Source organism: Lissotriton helveticus, chromosome 1_1, assembly GCF_964261635.1.
Source record: "Lissotriton helveticus chromosome 1_1, aLisHel1.1, whole genome shotgun sequence".
In the NCBI taxonomy this organism is placed as follows: Eukaryota; Metazoa; Chordata; class Amphibia; order Caudata; family Salamandridae; genus Lissotriton; species Lissotriton helveticus.
Window position 1 is genome coordinate 1,817,814,500 of NC_136057.1, and position 14,656 is coordinate 1,817,829,155.

The following is a 14,656-nucleotide window of genomic DNA, read 5'->3' on the forward strand; positions in this document are numbered from 1 at the left end:
AGCCACCCACGTTCACCCATGCTTTCACCTCAAGTGGGGCGCTGCTGTCACCACTCCAAGGCGCCCCTTTACCTCTGCATGCCACGCCTCCTCTCTCTATACCCTCCTGCTCCTGATCGCACCTCTCCCCTCACAGTGCCCCCAATTGTTCAAAAGCCAGTGCTTCTCCACTTCGCCCCGCTCCCCCCTTTCTCTGGGGGCGCTATCCCCCCGCCAGTCTCTCCTCACTCCAGACCCCCCTCTCCAGAGCGCTCCTTGGACCGGCCCGTCGGCGGCTCCACTGCAATGCTGATTCCGGCAACAATTTCATTAAATAATTGACCAGCACTGGGAGTCGGAGCCGAAATACCTCGCATCGAATTTCCGCTTCCAGTCTCTGTAGCTCAAACTTCCAATCGCCTCTCAACCGGAAGAAGGATACGTCAAACTATCCGGCACTGTTTGCATTCCAAGCCTCGCTATCAAAATTAGAGCAACTCTCATTGGCCAATCGATGCCAGGAAAGAATCTCATTTGCTGTGCTTTCTAGGGGGACTGACCTCTGTATTTTAAAATGGCGCTGCTCTGAGTTTCTCACGGAATGATAGTACTGTTGATGATAAGTTTTGTTGTTAACAAGAGGAGTAGAGCCGGGTACGGAGTACGATGTTTTTGCCCCGTTCTCTCAAAGTGAAGAGAACCGTAGACGAGGAAAGCTGCCCTGCTAAGAAGAGCACCCTCAGTCCGTTGGTCTCTGTGGACAAACCGGTGGAACATTCACAGGACTACCACCAAGAGGGTAATTCCTTAGCCACAGTTTCTCCCCCCAAATGTATATTCCCTTTCACCCCTCAATTGGACGAGCGCTCTCCGCCAACTCCCGAACGGGTCTCCACTCCCCCTTTGCCCGATAACTCGCACATAGCAGCGCCGCTGCCAGATGTTCCGACAACAGCAGTCATCCCGGACGGCTCCTTAGAGGAAGAGCCCGTGAAGTCGTTCAGCAAGAGTCAGCGATGGCCGCGGCCGGGGGAGCCAGTGTGTGTGCTGTGCGGCCGCTATGGGGAGTATATCTGCGAGCAGACTGAAAAGGATGTGTGCAGCCTTGAGTGCAAGGCGTTGGGCCTATTGCAAGCGGGACTAGGGCCCAGGCCGCCAGAACCCGCAACGCCTCCTGTTCCCTTGGAGCCTACCGAACATTCAGAGCCTGCAGATGCTCGCTACCGGTACTCGGAGCACCCTTTCATCTCCCGCCTGCAGGAAGAGCAGGTGCATCGGCTTAGGCAGCAGCTGGGTCTTTTGGTACAGGGTCTCGAGCCACCACGGCCAATTGTGGAGTTCGAGCACTGTGGCCTCCCAGAAGCCCTTTGCGGCAACTTAGCCAGTGCCGGCTATGAAGCACCCACACCTGTGCAGATGCAGGTGTTGCCTGCCGCCCTGGCGGGCAGGGACGTGGTCGCCAGCGCTGACACCGGGTCTGGCAAGAGCCTTGCCTTTCTTCTGCCGGTGATCTCTAGGGCCATGGGGCAGGTAAATTATGCGTCTTTTCATTGCAGTGTACACGGAAAACGCCTTTGATGCTGCTCTGTCCCAGCCAGATATGCCACGGAAGACAAGCAACGCAAGTGCTGTGTGTTTGAAAAGTGCACTATCACCCGCAAGGATATCCTGGCGCTGTGTGTGTGAGTGCTAAGCACTGCCAATGGTAGGTTGGTTAATTGAAAATTCAGGTTGTCCGCCTCTCGCAGAATTAAAGGAGAGAGGAGCAGGTTCTGATGTGGAGTGAGTCTGTTCCATACTTTAGGAGTGATCTAAGGAACTCCAATTCTCCTGTTCTGGCTCTGTGTGTGCATTGAACTTGTGCACGTAGGAGTCTTGCAGAGGCGTCTGGGTGGTTGGTAGAAGGAGATGGACTGTTCAGGTAGGTGGGGCATAAGTTTTGTAGCTCCTTGAATGTGTGTGAGGGGTCTGAAATGAGTAAGTCAGTGTATTAGGAGCTAGTGGAGCTCTCCGAGGTGTGGTGTTAATTCTGCGCTGGAGGTTGAGGATGTGTCTTGCTGCCAAGTTCTGTGTGGTTTATAGTCTTCTAGTGAGTTGCTTTGGCAGGTGTGCCTGTAGTCTAACTTGCTGAGAACTAGGGTGTGAGGGACAGTTTTTCCAGTGTTGTGTGGGAACCATTTGAAGAGCTTCCTAAGCATCTTAAGGTTGTTGAAGCAGGATGCAGTCACAGTGTTGACTTGTGCGATCATGTCAAGTTTATTGTTGATAATTCCAAGGTACCTGGCGTGGGGGTTGGGTATGGTTCTGCTTTTGGCCTGTCACCAACTGTAGTCCTTTGGTGAGGTGTTATTGCAGACTATCTCTACTTTTGTCTTGTCGGTATTGAGTTTGAGACAGTTTGCTTTTATCCAGTTAGCGACTTGTACAAGCATGCAGTGAACTTGTTTTTTTGTTTTGGGGGTCTTTATCTGAGTAGGAGATTATGAGTTGTGTGTCGTCTGTGTAAGAGAGGATGTTGTCATGCCCACGGATGATGTTGGACAGAGGGATCCTGTATAGGTTAAAGAGGGTGGTGCTGAATAATGAATCTTGAGGCACTTCAAAGCTGATTTTGCGAGCTTCTGATAATAACAGTGCCTGCCTAACATCTTGTTGTGGTTGATGTTCTTTTATAATGTGAGAAGAGTCATATGTTCTGTTCTATTTGGAAGTTACAGTAAATCTGCCAATTTTTTAGTTTGGGTATGTGTGCTATGTAAGTGCCATATGCATAGCACTTTGAATGATACTTTATTTCAAGTTGAAAAACAATTATAGAGATATAAATAGTTAAATATCAGAACCTACCCATTTTGTGAAATGTAGTGATCTGGAAACTGCCTAAACATAACTGGCATAGTTTTGCAGTGCATATGCAAAGTCGCTACCCTTTTTTTCCCCCAAACATACTACTACCTCAGCATTAACGGACCTCGTTCTTCTTCTTCTCATTACATACTCAAGGCCTCTGTTGATGGCCGTCCATAACATATCTGCAGTGCAGCAATCTGTGACTGACTAATGCATTTGGTAGATTTCAGATCTTTCAGTTATCTAGCTCAGCCATTGGAAACCCTCGAAGATGCTGCTTATGTGTACTACTTCCATCTGCATAAATAGACAAAGACAGGCAGTAAGGATTTGAAGGTTGCACTACCTCCAATATATGCACAAGAGTCAAAGCAAAATCTTATTTGCCAGTGTTGCCCACCTTATAGGTCCACTGCCTGAGGACCTCAATTTTACAAGAGAAGAAAGAACAGAGAGGCAACAAACAATCAAGTACGGTACATCAAAAGAATTTTAAAGAAAAATATTCGTAAGCGTTCACAAAAGAGTAGTAGTCCTTCATTGATGATCTTCAGATATTTTTATTGTCATCTTCATAAAGTATCTTGAGAAATACAGCCAACACGTTTCGCCCAGATCGGGCTTCCTCAGGGCAGATTAATTATAAACGCCGAAAAACACGAAAGTAAGGCACTCTTTGGAAGTCACAAGTCGATCGCTGGTTCAAAGTTTCAAACTGTCTGCAGGTTATTGTGTCACAGAGCTTAAAATTCTCACTACGAACAGCAGTGTACGCTGAGCCCATAAGTACGTCTTTCGCGGAAGTGGAACTTCAGAGAAAAAAAGCCATCAATAGGTATAGTACCCCCGCAGCGCTTAATACAGAAGACTCTGTCCTCTTGAGGCGAAAAGCCGGGAGGTGCAGAGCACGTTTGTTTTTTAAAAGTGTGTGTCTGGCTGAAGGTCGATTTAGGACGGAAAGCATTTTTAAATATTGCACATTCATTTTTACCTGTGCACGAGTGACTGCCACTGCCCACAGACCTCTGCTGGTCCCCCACAGCCGATTCACGGGCTGACACGGGCCGGCATTGAAGGAACACACGCCATCTCTCCAGCTGCCTGGCCCCTCCCTCCCCCTGGTGAGTACTTAAACCACCACTTAACCCCCGCAGCGCTTAATACAGAAGACTCTGTCCTCTTGAGGCGAAAAGCCGGGAGGTGCAGAGCTCGTTTGTTTTTTAAAAGTGTGTGTCTGGCTGAAGGTCGATTTAGGACTGAAAGCATTTTTAAATATTGCACATTCATTTTTACCTGTGCACGAGTGACTGCCACTGTTCACAGACCTCTGCTGGTCCCCCACAGCCGATTCACGGGCTGACACGGGCCGGCATTGAAGGAACACACGCCATCTCTCCAGCTGCCTGGCCCCTCCCTCCCCCTGGTGAGTACTTAAACCACCACTTAACCCCCGCAGCGCTTAATACAGAAGACTCTGTCCTTTTGAGGCGAAAAGCCGGGAGGTGCAGAGCACGTTTGTTTTTTAAAAGTGTGTGTCTGGCTGAAGGTCGATTTAGGACTGAAAGCATTTTTAAATATTGCACATTCATTTTTACCTCTGCACGAGTGACTGCCACTGCCCACAGACCTCTGCTGGTCCCCCACAGCCGATTCACGAGCTGACACGGGCCGGCATTGAAGGAACACACGCCATCTTGGGGGTGGTGGAAGGGGAGCGTTCCAGCTGCCTGGCCCCTCCCTCCCTTGTCTACTTCCGCTACAAATGCCTGACCTCCGCCGTAGGCGCAGCGGACGGGCGCAGCGGGCGCGCCGGAAGCGCGCCGAAGGCGCGCCAAAGGCAAGCCCGTCTGTGCCCGCCCGTGATCGACCGGGGCCAGGGGCAGGAACCCCTGGGGGTCTTATGTTCCGGAAATTATATAGCTCCAGGGAACTTAGAAACCTGTGTCCTCCCACTGACAATATATGCCGGAATAGTATAAACATTAATCATGGAGACAAAACATGTGCTCATTGCTTTTTCATTCTCAACAGACAACTAGGATCGAGGCACAAGGCTAGAATATTAAATCTTGCCCTGCTCAACTGCCGGTCTCTAGGGAAACACAAGCTAGAATTATACGAGCATCTAACGGAGCATCAGGTAGACGCACTATTCCTTACGGAGACGTGGCTACACTCAGCGTCTGCACCAGATATACTGGCCGCGCTTCCACCAGGATATGATATCAAAAGAGTTGACAGGAGGAAGGGGAAAGGGGGGGGGATCGCGATTATACATAAGCATGAGCTGACTTGCACTCTAGAAGAGAGGTGCATTGGAAAAAGTGAGACAGGTTTCTTTTCTCTAGCAGTGCCCCATGGATATGGTTTCCAGGGATTTTTAATATATCGCCCACCGGGACCTGCAGCCAGCTTTCCCACGCAACTGATGGACACTCTCACATTCTCTGCTCTCACTCATGAGAGACTCCTCCTCTTAGGGGACTTAAACTATTATTTTGAGGACCCCCTAAACAACGTAGCGCAGGACCTCAGACAGGAATTAGAAGGCATACAGATGCTGCTAAAATCAGATGTGCCCACTCACTGCCAGGGCCATCTCTTGGACCCTATCTACGCCAACTGGAATACTCTGACCGTAGCACCCCCAACGCCTGTTATCTGGTCTGACCATTTTTTAGTCCCATTTCGGGTAGCGGTCCCGGAAAACGGACTTCAGAATGGGAAAACCACTACTAATAAACGCAGGAAATGGGCCAAATTTTGCCCAGAGGAATTTAATAAAATAATAAAATCAGAAGGCCCGATTGAGGTCGAGGAAATTGATTCTGCCTGCGAAATATTAGACCTACGAATCCAAAAAGCGCTAGATCACACAGCCCCATGGACTCGGAACGCGCCGGCAAGGAAATCTAAATCTGCCCCCTGGTTCGATACTGAACTGCGAGAACTAAAAGCCTCATGCAAAAATCTAGAGAGGAAATGGCGTAGGTCATATTCTGAGACAGACAGAGCCGAATATAGGAAAGGCTTAAAAGAATATCATGCCACCATCCGGAAAACGAAGAGAACCTATTACTGCACCAGAATTAAGAACGCGAACAATTCCATGAAGGAAATGTTCCTAGTATACAGGGAATTATCTGACCTTATCCCTCTGACAGCCCCGATAGTCGGATCAGTCAGAGCTTGCAATCAAATAGCAGAGTTTTTCGCTAGCAAAGTGGATAAAATCTATACGGCGTTTCCGGAGGCAGCTAGAGTAGGGGATGGGAGAACGGAAACCCCCCCTACTATACAAAACAACAACTGCCTCTCGGCATTTTTAGTGCCCTCACGGGAATCAATATGCCATATAGCAGGCAGCATTAAATCAGGATCACCTAATGACCCAGCCCCACCAAAAAAACTCCATGGTAGCTTACCCACTCTGGAGCCATACATCACTCAATTACTCACTCTCTCATTTGCATCAGGACAAGTACCTGCTGCCTGGAAGAAAGCAATAGTCCTCCCTTTGAGGAAAAAACCCAACATCAGTCTTGCAAAACTGGACAATTTGCGACCTATTTCCCTTCTCCCCTACTTTGCTAAAATTGCGGAGAAAGCAGTAAATCAACAACTGTCTGCATTCGCAGAGACCAATGGTCTGCTCCACCCCTCTCAGTCGGGTTTCTGTGCTTTACACTCCACGGAGTCGGCCCTACTGGCCTCAACGGAAACTCTACGGAGCTACGTAGATGAAGGTCATACAGCGGCACTCATTATGTTGGACCTCAGTGCCGCTTTCGACACTGTGGCGCATCACACACTGCTGCAGTGTCTCAGAAAGGGAGGAGTAAGAGGCAAAGCTTGGGAGTGGTTGGAATCATTCCTTACAGGCCGCAGTTTCCAGGTTGCACAAGGACAGTTTAGGTCCAATGAAATGATACTCAAGCAGGGAGTTCCACAAGGCTCCAGCCTCAGCCCCACCTTATTTAATTTGTATGTGGCCCCGATTGGAGCGATCACAGACAAATTCGGGGTTGAGACAGTGTCATACGCAGACGACATGCAATTGATCGTGTCGCTCACGCAACCAGAAGAACAATGCGCTGATAATTTTAAGAGCTGCATGCGTGAACTGGCCAAATGGATGACGGACAATTGTCTCCGTCTTAACGGAAATAAAACAGAGGGACTGATCATAGGCAAAACCCCATCAGTATGGACCTCAGCGTGGTGGCCAGACGAGCTGGGTGAACTACCCACACCCAGCAATCTAGTGAAAAACCTAGGAGTCTGGCTGGATAAAAATCTATCCTTCGACCACCAGACCAAACAAGTGGCAGGCACGTGCTTTGGCATATTACGGGTCCTTAGAAAAACATTGGACCTTATGCCTACGCCGGTGCGCCTAACCCTAGTCCATGCACTGATAACATCCAGGCTGGACTACGGAAACGTACTATATCTAGGAGCCAACGAAAAGTGCATCACTAGACTGCAGCGCATACAAAATGCGACAGCCCGCCTGATCCTTCAACTGCCCAGAATGGCATCTTCACAAAAGGCTCTAAAAACACTTCACTGGCTCCCTATTAGGGAACGGGTGAGGTTTAAGGCCCTCTGCACAGGACATCGTATCCTAAACGGAAAAGGCCCTAGGTACTTGCTCAACTATCTTAAGCGGTATGAACCCACACGCCAATTGAGATCATGGGGCACGGGACTGGTGCAGGTCCCAAAGGTAAAAAGAGTAAGAATGGGTGGAAAAACCTTTAGAGTCTCGACAGCTAACCTGTGGAACAAGCTGCCAGAAAAGATGCGACTGGAAAAATCTGAGCTGACTTTCCGCAAAGAACTAAAAACAATCCTGTTCCTCAACCCTTAAGGCCTCTTATAGGGCTTCGAGCCGCAACCAGAGTCCCACGACTAAGGAAACAAACAGTAGCTTCTAGCGCAGGGACACACCAGCAGGTGTAACCAAGCGCTTTATAAAATTTATAATAATAATAATAATAATAGTAGTTCTGACTTGATAGGAGATTTTAGTGAAATATTTGCCGGCGAACACTATGATATGTGTCCCTGGATATTACGGATTTCGATAGGTGTGCTGCTCCTACATCCGGCACCCGGTCCCGTTTCTCGTCGGCGTCCGTGTCGAGAAAAAAGGCGCAGCTGGTCCTAAATCCGTTCTGCAGAAATGTCTGGAACTGCGGCCCATAACTAGAGTCAGTGCAAGTTCTGATGAGACTGAGGCTTTCAGATCGGAGCATGTGCGTGCACCACTGTGACAGTCAATAACCAATGTATCGTAGCACAGAGCTGCTCCTGCAGCATTACATTCCAATTAACAGCACAAGTACCATTTAGGCCCTGCAATTTTGAAACCGGGGCTTCTACCTGCCATGTCTAATAACATGCACAAAATCCAAAAGTACATGTCTGAAGGCGAGTGTTTTGTAACTTGGCTGAGTCGTGAGGCAGTAAGTTGAGGCAAGGAACTGTCCTGATATGTTGAGGAAGCTTTTTCCAGGTCTGGTGCGATGACCGAGAAATCATACCCTCCTGACTAGCTTCTGCGAGTGCAGGGGACCTGAACGAGGATGAGAGGTAGAGCATATTTGTCTGGAATACTGGTAGAGTTGGTCGTTGTGGTATGCTGGTGTTGTGTTGTGTAGGACTTTGTAGGTGTGGATCAGTAGCTTTAATTGGCAGCGTTCCATGATGGGTAGCTGGTGTAGTTCCTTGAGATTGGGAGTGATGTGAGCGCTTCTGGGGACATCTAGAATGAGTCTGGCGGTGGTGTTTTGGATGGTGTGGAGTCTTTGCATGAGCTGGTTGCAGATGACAACGTAGAGCGCATTGCCGTATTAGTCAGCTTTGCTGTAGTAATCTGCTGGTTATGAGGGCTAGGCGTGTTGTGTGCATGGGGAGCCACTTGAAGATCTTGTGAAGCATTCTGAGAATGAGGCAGCAGTATGTGGTCACAGCATTGATCTGTTTGTTCATTGTGAGTTTGTCTTCAAGGATGATCCTGAGATTTCAGGCGTGGTCAGTGAGGATGGGCCTGGGGCCTGTTGTGGAGGGCTATCAGGAGGAGTCTCAAGGGGAGCTCTTGTTTGCAAAGATCAGGATATCTTTTTTTTCCCGTTTGAGTGTAAGGCGGTTCTCTCTCATCCAGTTTGCCTCATTGGTCATGCAGGAGGTGAAGTTAATCCTGGTGGTGTTTGTGTCAGTGAGGGGGAGGCTGAGCAGTGTAATTGGCGTAGGAGATATTTTGATGCAGTGGGCACCTAAGATGTGAGCGAGGGGTGCCATGTACATATTGAACAGGGTTGGGCTTAGGCAGGAGCCCTGGGGACTCTGCAGACTAGTTTGTGTTCGGGTGTAAGGGGTGAGTGTGATACATGCCTCTGTTGGAGAGGAAAGAGGCGATCCATCTGAGGGCAAGGTCCCTGAAGTCCTGAGTCCCGGAGACTGGTGATGAGGGCGCCATGGGAGATGCTGTTAAAGGCCGCAGTGAGGTCGAGCATGATGAGTGTCTGTTTCCCCTCTATCCATTATAGACCAGATATCGTCTTTTGCTGCCATGCTGGCTGTTTCTGTGCTGTGGTTGCTGCGGAACCCTCACTGGGTGTATTCCAGGAGGTGGTGCTGTTTTAGATGGGTGGAGAGGTGCCTGTTGATCACTTTCTCCAGTCCCTTGGACGGCAAAAAGCATAGCAAGATGAATCTGCAAGGCTACTTGGATCAAAGAATACCAGCCACAGGTGGACACCAAGAAAATGCTGATGATGTTAAATGCCTGCCTTGCAGACACGTACCAATCCAGGCCCCTAACTGCCCCTTAAGTCCCACCCCCACTCAGTTTGGTGAGCACCTGCATTTGATTTTGCCCAAAGCACTGAGTGAGGGGCATGTAAAGAGCTCTCTGTGTCTAGCCAGCACTGAAGTAGGTGAAGCCAATAGTGATTGAGAAGAACAAGGTGGCAAGCAATCTCTTCAGACAAGTGGGTACTGCAAATTGTATGGCTGTGTTATGCCCTCCTGTTTTATTTCCTATCCACTTCACCTTCCACCACCCTCAGGACGCCTGACAGAGAACCATCTCCCCATAATAAAACAGGAAGTGCAAGTCCTTTTGGTCAAAGGGGCCAGAAAGTAGGTTCTGAAGTAGGATATGAGTGGTTTTTCCTCCTATTTCCTTGTCCCGAAGTAGGATGGGGGCTTTTGTCCTGTTTTAGATCATTGCCCTAACGCATTCCAGTGGAAGGACAAATTCACAATGCTCATGCTAATCTAGGTCCGGTCTGCCCTAGTGCTCGTAGATTGGTTGGTGGCATTGGACCTGAAGGGTGCCTATTCCCATATCCCTGCCTTTCAGGCTCACTGGTTCAACCAGCAGTTCAGTGGGTTAGGAGCTTTTTCAGTTCTCAGTGCTCCCTTTTGGTCTCGCCAGTACTCCTCGAAAGTGATGGCTGTGGTTGCAGTGCATCGTCAGTCATGGATTCCAGGCTTCCCTCTACCACAACGACTGGCTGTTGAAGAGGTAGGTTTGCTTCAGGCACCTATCAACATCTTCCAGACAATGGTGAACCTCCTAACACAGGGTTGTGGAATTTAATAAAATATCTACTTGTCCATGAGACAGGTTGCTTCATAAATGTATTTGTCCAGTGAAAAAAATGCACTTCTCCCTTTGCTGCCACATAGCACAGCGACAAATTATGGCAGAAATCTCATTACATAAGCGCTGTAATAATATCCTCAGATTATGCCAGTGCTCAAACTATAGCAGAGTTTGAATACTAGCAATTCCCTTATTTTCTCACCTTTCCGCAGATCTACATACTGGGGCTGAAGGTAGCTGTATGTACTAGTTTCAGGGTTGGGATGCCCTTATGCGTCTGTGCAAACCTACTAACATGAATGTTTAAGGGGTATTCACCATCTCTTCTCTAAATGTTTCCCATCCCGAGAAAGGATGGAAATGAATTATTGACCAGGGTAGAAGTAAAACTTTTTCTAGGGTTCGACTATTTAAAATAAAATAAAAATGTTGGGTGGAAAGTGAATTTGTAAATGCTCAACAGATTTTCATATGAGCAAATCTACACATGCATATGCTAGTGCTAAAATGCAGTTTACATATAAACAAGGGGACCTGAAATAATGACTGAGGATCACGGGTATCAATTATACTTTAAAAGAACAAAGGTCCAGTTCACAAATATTTTCTAAGAGTACAATTACCTACTTCTGTTAATTCTTGTGAATTCATGAAAGTCCTAAGTATGCTCTAATCCAAGGACATATACCATGGGTGCACCTTTGTGACGTTCTTTAAGATTTGGGCTCGTAATTAGGTCCGGCTTAAACCAGGACTTTTTTTTTTAATTACATTTGATCTCTCTCCATCTGTCCGCTAGCTTCAATGTGAGTGTCCCCATTTTGCTCTTTCACAAGGAGCATATCGGCACACAAATTAGTTTTGGCAATGCCAAGGACTACTGTGGCAATGTGTGCTTTTTGAGATCAAAAAATATTTTGGATTTTGCCAAAGTTTGTTATAGTGGTGAGGGCCCAGCAGCCCCCACAACAATAAAGCTTTACAAAAACAATGTGAAAACAAGGCACGCATTGACTAAACCAAAAGACTGACCACCAATGTCCCACCTATTGGCTTTGCCTTTGCTTGGTTTTCTTTTTGTTTCCTATAATCTTGGTTACACTGAAATTTCCATTATGAATATGTTTGGGAAATGGAAATACTTGCATGCATAAACACATTTTCCTAAATGATGCTTCAAAGAAATGGTAACTAAAATTTAACAGTAGTTTAGAAAAACGTCTTTTTTCCTAGTTGAACTTTATGTTAATATTTTTATTTTGAAAGCAAAGAATCCCCTATCTTGATTTCAATGTTCGCGAATATTTGCAACTAATCAGGGAGTATTCTGGGAGCATTATACATAGCCTTGCATCGGTGTACTTTTCAAACGTGTACACATTTTTATACTGGAACCACTGTCAATAGTGCAGTTTGAACTGATAGCATTTCTTTACAGTGCTCACCCTAATAATAAAGACTTTGCATTAATGAACCATTAATACAAGTTTGTGGCATGTTTAATTTGTATTAAAGCGATGTCATAGAATGTTGGAGTCAGATAAGCATGTTCTTTTGTGAGAAGCAGTTTGCCTTGCCATCACCTGCGTGTAGACGTAGTTTATACGTATATGTAAATAAAGTCTTAATAGCATCATCTAGTTGTGATTGCCGTCATAACAATTTAGCGATGAGGATGGGATCAAAGAATTGAAAAACACCATGGCACAGATTAAAACCATAAGCCAAACTGTTGTATTTTTAAACAAACCAGGCAAACCACCAATGCAATTGAAGAACTGGCACATATCTTTTGAAAATTATTTAGTGGCTATCAATGGAAAAGCATATTGTGCAGAAAGGAAAAAAGCTATAATGTTTGGGTTGCTTGGGAACACTGGTCAAGACATTTTTGGAACTCAAAATGGTCTGTGAATCTGTTCGAAGTAAATCTACCTGAGAGCAGTGCAGCAAGCACCAGTACGATTATATTGCTGTTATATAAAGTAAATCATACGGCCACCAGTGCAGTAAGCACCAGCTTGATAAGTCAGACCTATTGGCTTTGTCACTGGTTGTGTATTTTGCTGTTATTCTGTTAAGAGGGAACTTGCATTTGGGTATTTAAAGTAGCAGGGAGACAGAAATCAAGTGGATTATCATGACCTGGTTGCTAGCAGGCTGCAGAGGTATATTACAGGGGGAGCAAAATAAAAGGCATTTAGAGGGTTATGAATGACTCTATTTTAAGTGTATTTCAATGTTACTGCTACCTCGGTCTTTAGGTAGTTCATACAAAGATGTTAAAAAAAATCACTCGACTTGTGCTGGGCTGCCCTCAGAAGCACCCTAAGATCTGGCAGGAGTGGGCGGATTTAAGGGAATAGATCTGGCGCCCCATCTGCCCGGTAAAACACACTCTGGATAGGGAGGTTAGGGCATTCTGGGGTGGTGAGGAAAACACATAAGGACCGGTGGTGTAGTCTGGTATTGTGTGTATGTGACTGTCTGGATGACATGCCATGTTTCTAGACTGTTGAGGGAGCTGGAATGTGGAGAAAGGCAGGATAGAACGTTGGGAACGGTGGCCTGCTCCTGGGCTCTGTATGGTGATACTAAATGCCAGTTCTGGATATCGTGACTAGAGAGGCATTTACATTCATATCGGATGTCTGTGTTTCTCTACATGGCCATCATACTCAATATTCTATTTGGTTTCAGCGCTATTGATTTCCAGTCGTCAAGAGTCTTTGGTGTGGGGGTGGAGAGGTGGTGTGGGTGGGGGCAGATCAGTATCCTTTCTTGTGTCTTCTTTATTTTTCACTGGTTACACTATGTATCTGTTTCTTTGCCATTATTTGCTCACATGAGCCATGTTGGATCCATTGGAAATATACCTGCAAACATTTATAACATTTGTTTGAAAGAAAAATAACTAGACTTCAACATTGACTAATGATGGAATGATTATGTATTTCTTTTTTATATGTTCTGTAACTTGAGATCATATGTGTTGCTGAATGAGAAGCTTATATAAAGGGAATATGAAATATTAGTGATAGACAATAGGTATGACTTTTCATCAATTATATTTGATTTTTATCCCAGTTTGCTTGTATAAACCCAAATGCAAAACTGGCACAGTTTACTATCTGAGTGATTCACTTGAATATCTCACGTTTTTTATATTTTTCACTGTTTTATTTTAGGTTGCGGTAAAACTGCCTTCCAAGAGTGAATTTTATATGAAGATTAACCGTATGTTTATTTTTTTTTAATAGGGTGGCAGGCCAGTTGCTCTAATCTTGACTCCTACAAGAGAGTTGGCCATTCAGATTGAGCACCAGGCGAAGGAACTGATGACCGGACTTCCCAATATGAGAACTGCGCTGTTGGTAGGGGGAATACCTCTGCCGCTTCAGCTGCATCGATTAAAGCAGAGTATACAGGTCAGTTATTTTAGGCATTGAAATAGCAATCTGGCAGCAACTGGGTGATCTGCTTTTTTATTTTGTTCAATGTATGTGATCTTTATTCAACCAAAACTGGTGAATAAATCCCTGCCCTACTAAATGCAATGTAGTCCTCCCTTGACTGGAAACAAGCATCCTAGGCATCCTAGAACTGGTTTCGGGCTTTCAGCCCTCATCAGCCAGGATAGCTTGACTCCAGTGGCATGGTGAGCACAGGGCCCACGTCTAGGCATACCCGTCCCACTCTGGGTGACAATGCAAAAAGAACAATTGATGGACAGAATTCAGAACAATGTCATACATTCACCCCAGTACAGAGATCTGGGAATAAATCCATCTTTTTTTGCTCCCCATGCCATCCGCAATTGCAGGCTGGGAGCCATTTTTCCTTTGTCACACTCAGGGTGGCACAAACCGTGCTGCAGCCCTGGGTGGACACTCTGCCTTACATGCCCTGGGTACCTTATACTAGGGACTTATAAGTAAGCCAGTACTTGCCATTTGGGTATAGCTATTTCGATACTCACTTTTGTAATGGGTCAGAACACTGGCACTGAGGTCTGGTTAGCAGGCCTCGTTGCGCACTCAGTCGAAAAACCAGCTGCTTGTACTCCAAATGTGGTCAAAAAAGTGGGGAGAAACATGCAAAAAGCCGGTTTCCTCACATCAGGTAATTATAACTTGTGCCCTAAAACTCGTGCCCCCACCAAGCAGTATTCAGATGTTGCAGTGATGGTGCCAGTGATATCTTAGAAAA

General features: G+C 46.4%; 1 protein-coding gene across 2 annotated transcripts in view; it reads left to right on the forward strand.

The window, feature by feature from the left end:
• The first annotated feature begins 527 nt into the window (after positions 1-527).
• DDX59 (DEAD-box helicase 59) overlaps positions 528-14,656 on the forward strand; it is a 79,216-nt gene continuing 65,087 nt past the window's right edge. The window contains exons 1-2 of one of the 2 annotated variants that reach the window (XM_078640997.1): positions 528-1,509; positions 13,708-13,875. In XM_078640997.1, the coding sequence (XP_078497123.1) occupies positions 646-1,509; positions 13,708-13,875 (1,032 nt within the window). In that variant the 5' untranslated portion in view covers positions 528-645. The remainder of the gene's footprint in view (positions 1,510-13,707; positions 13,876-14,656) is intronic. The other variant, XM_078640992.1, reaches the window with a different exon arrangement.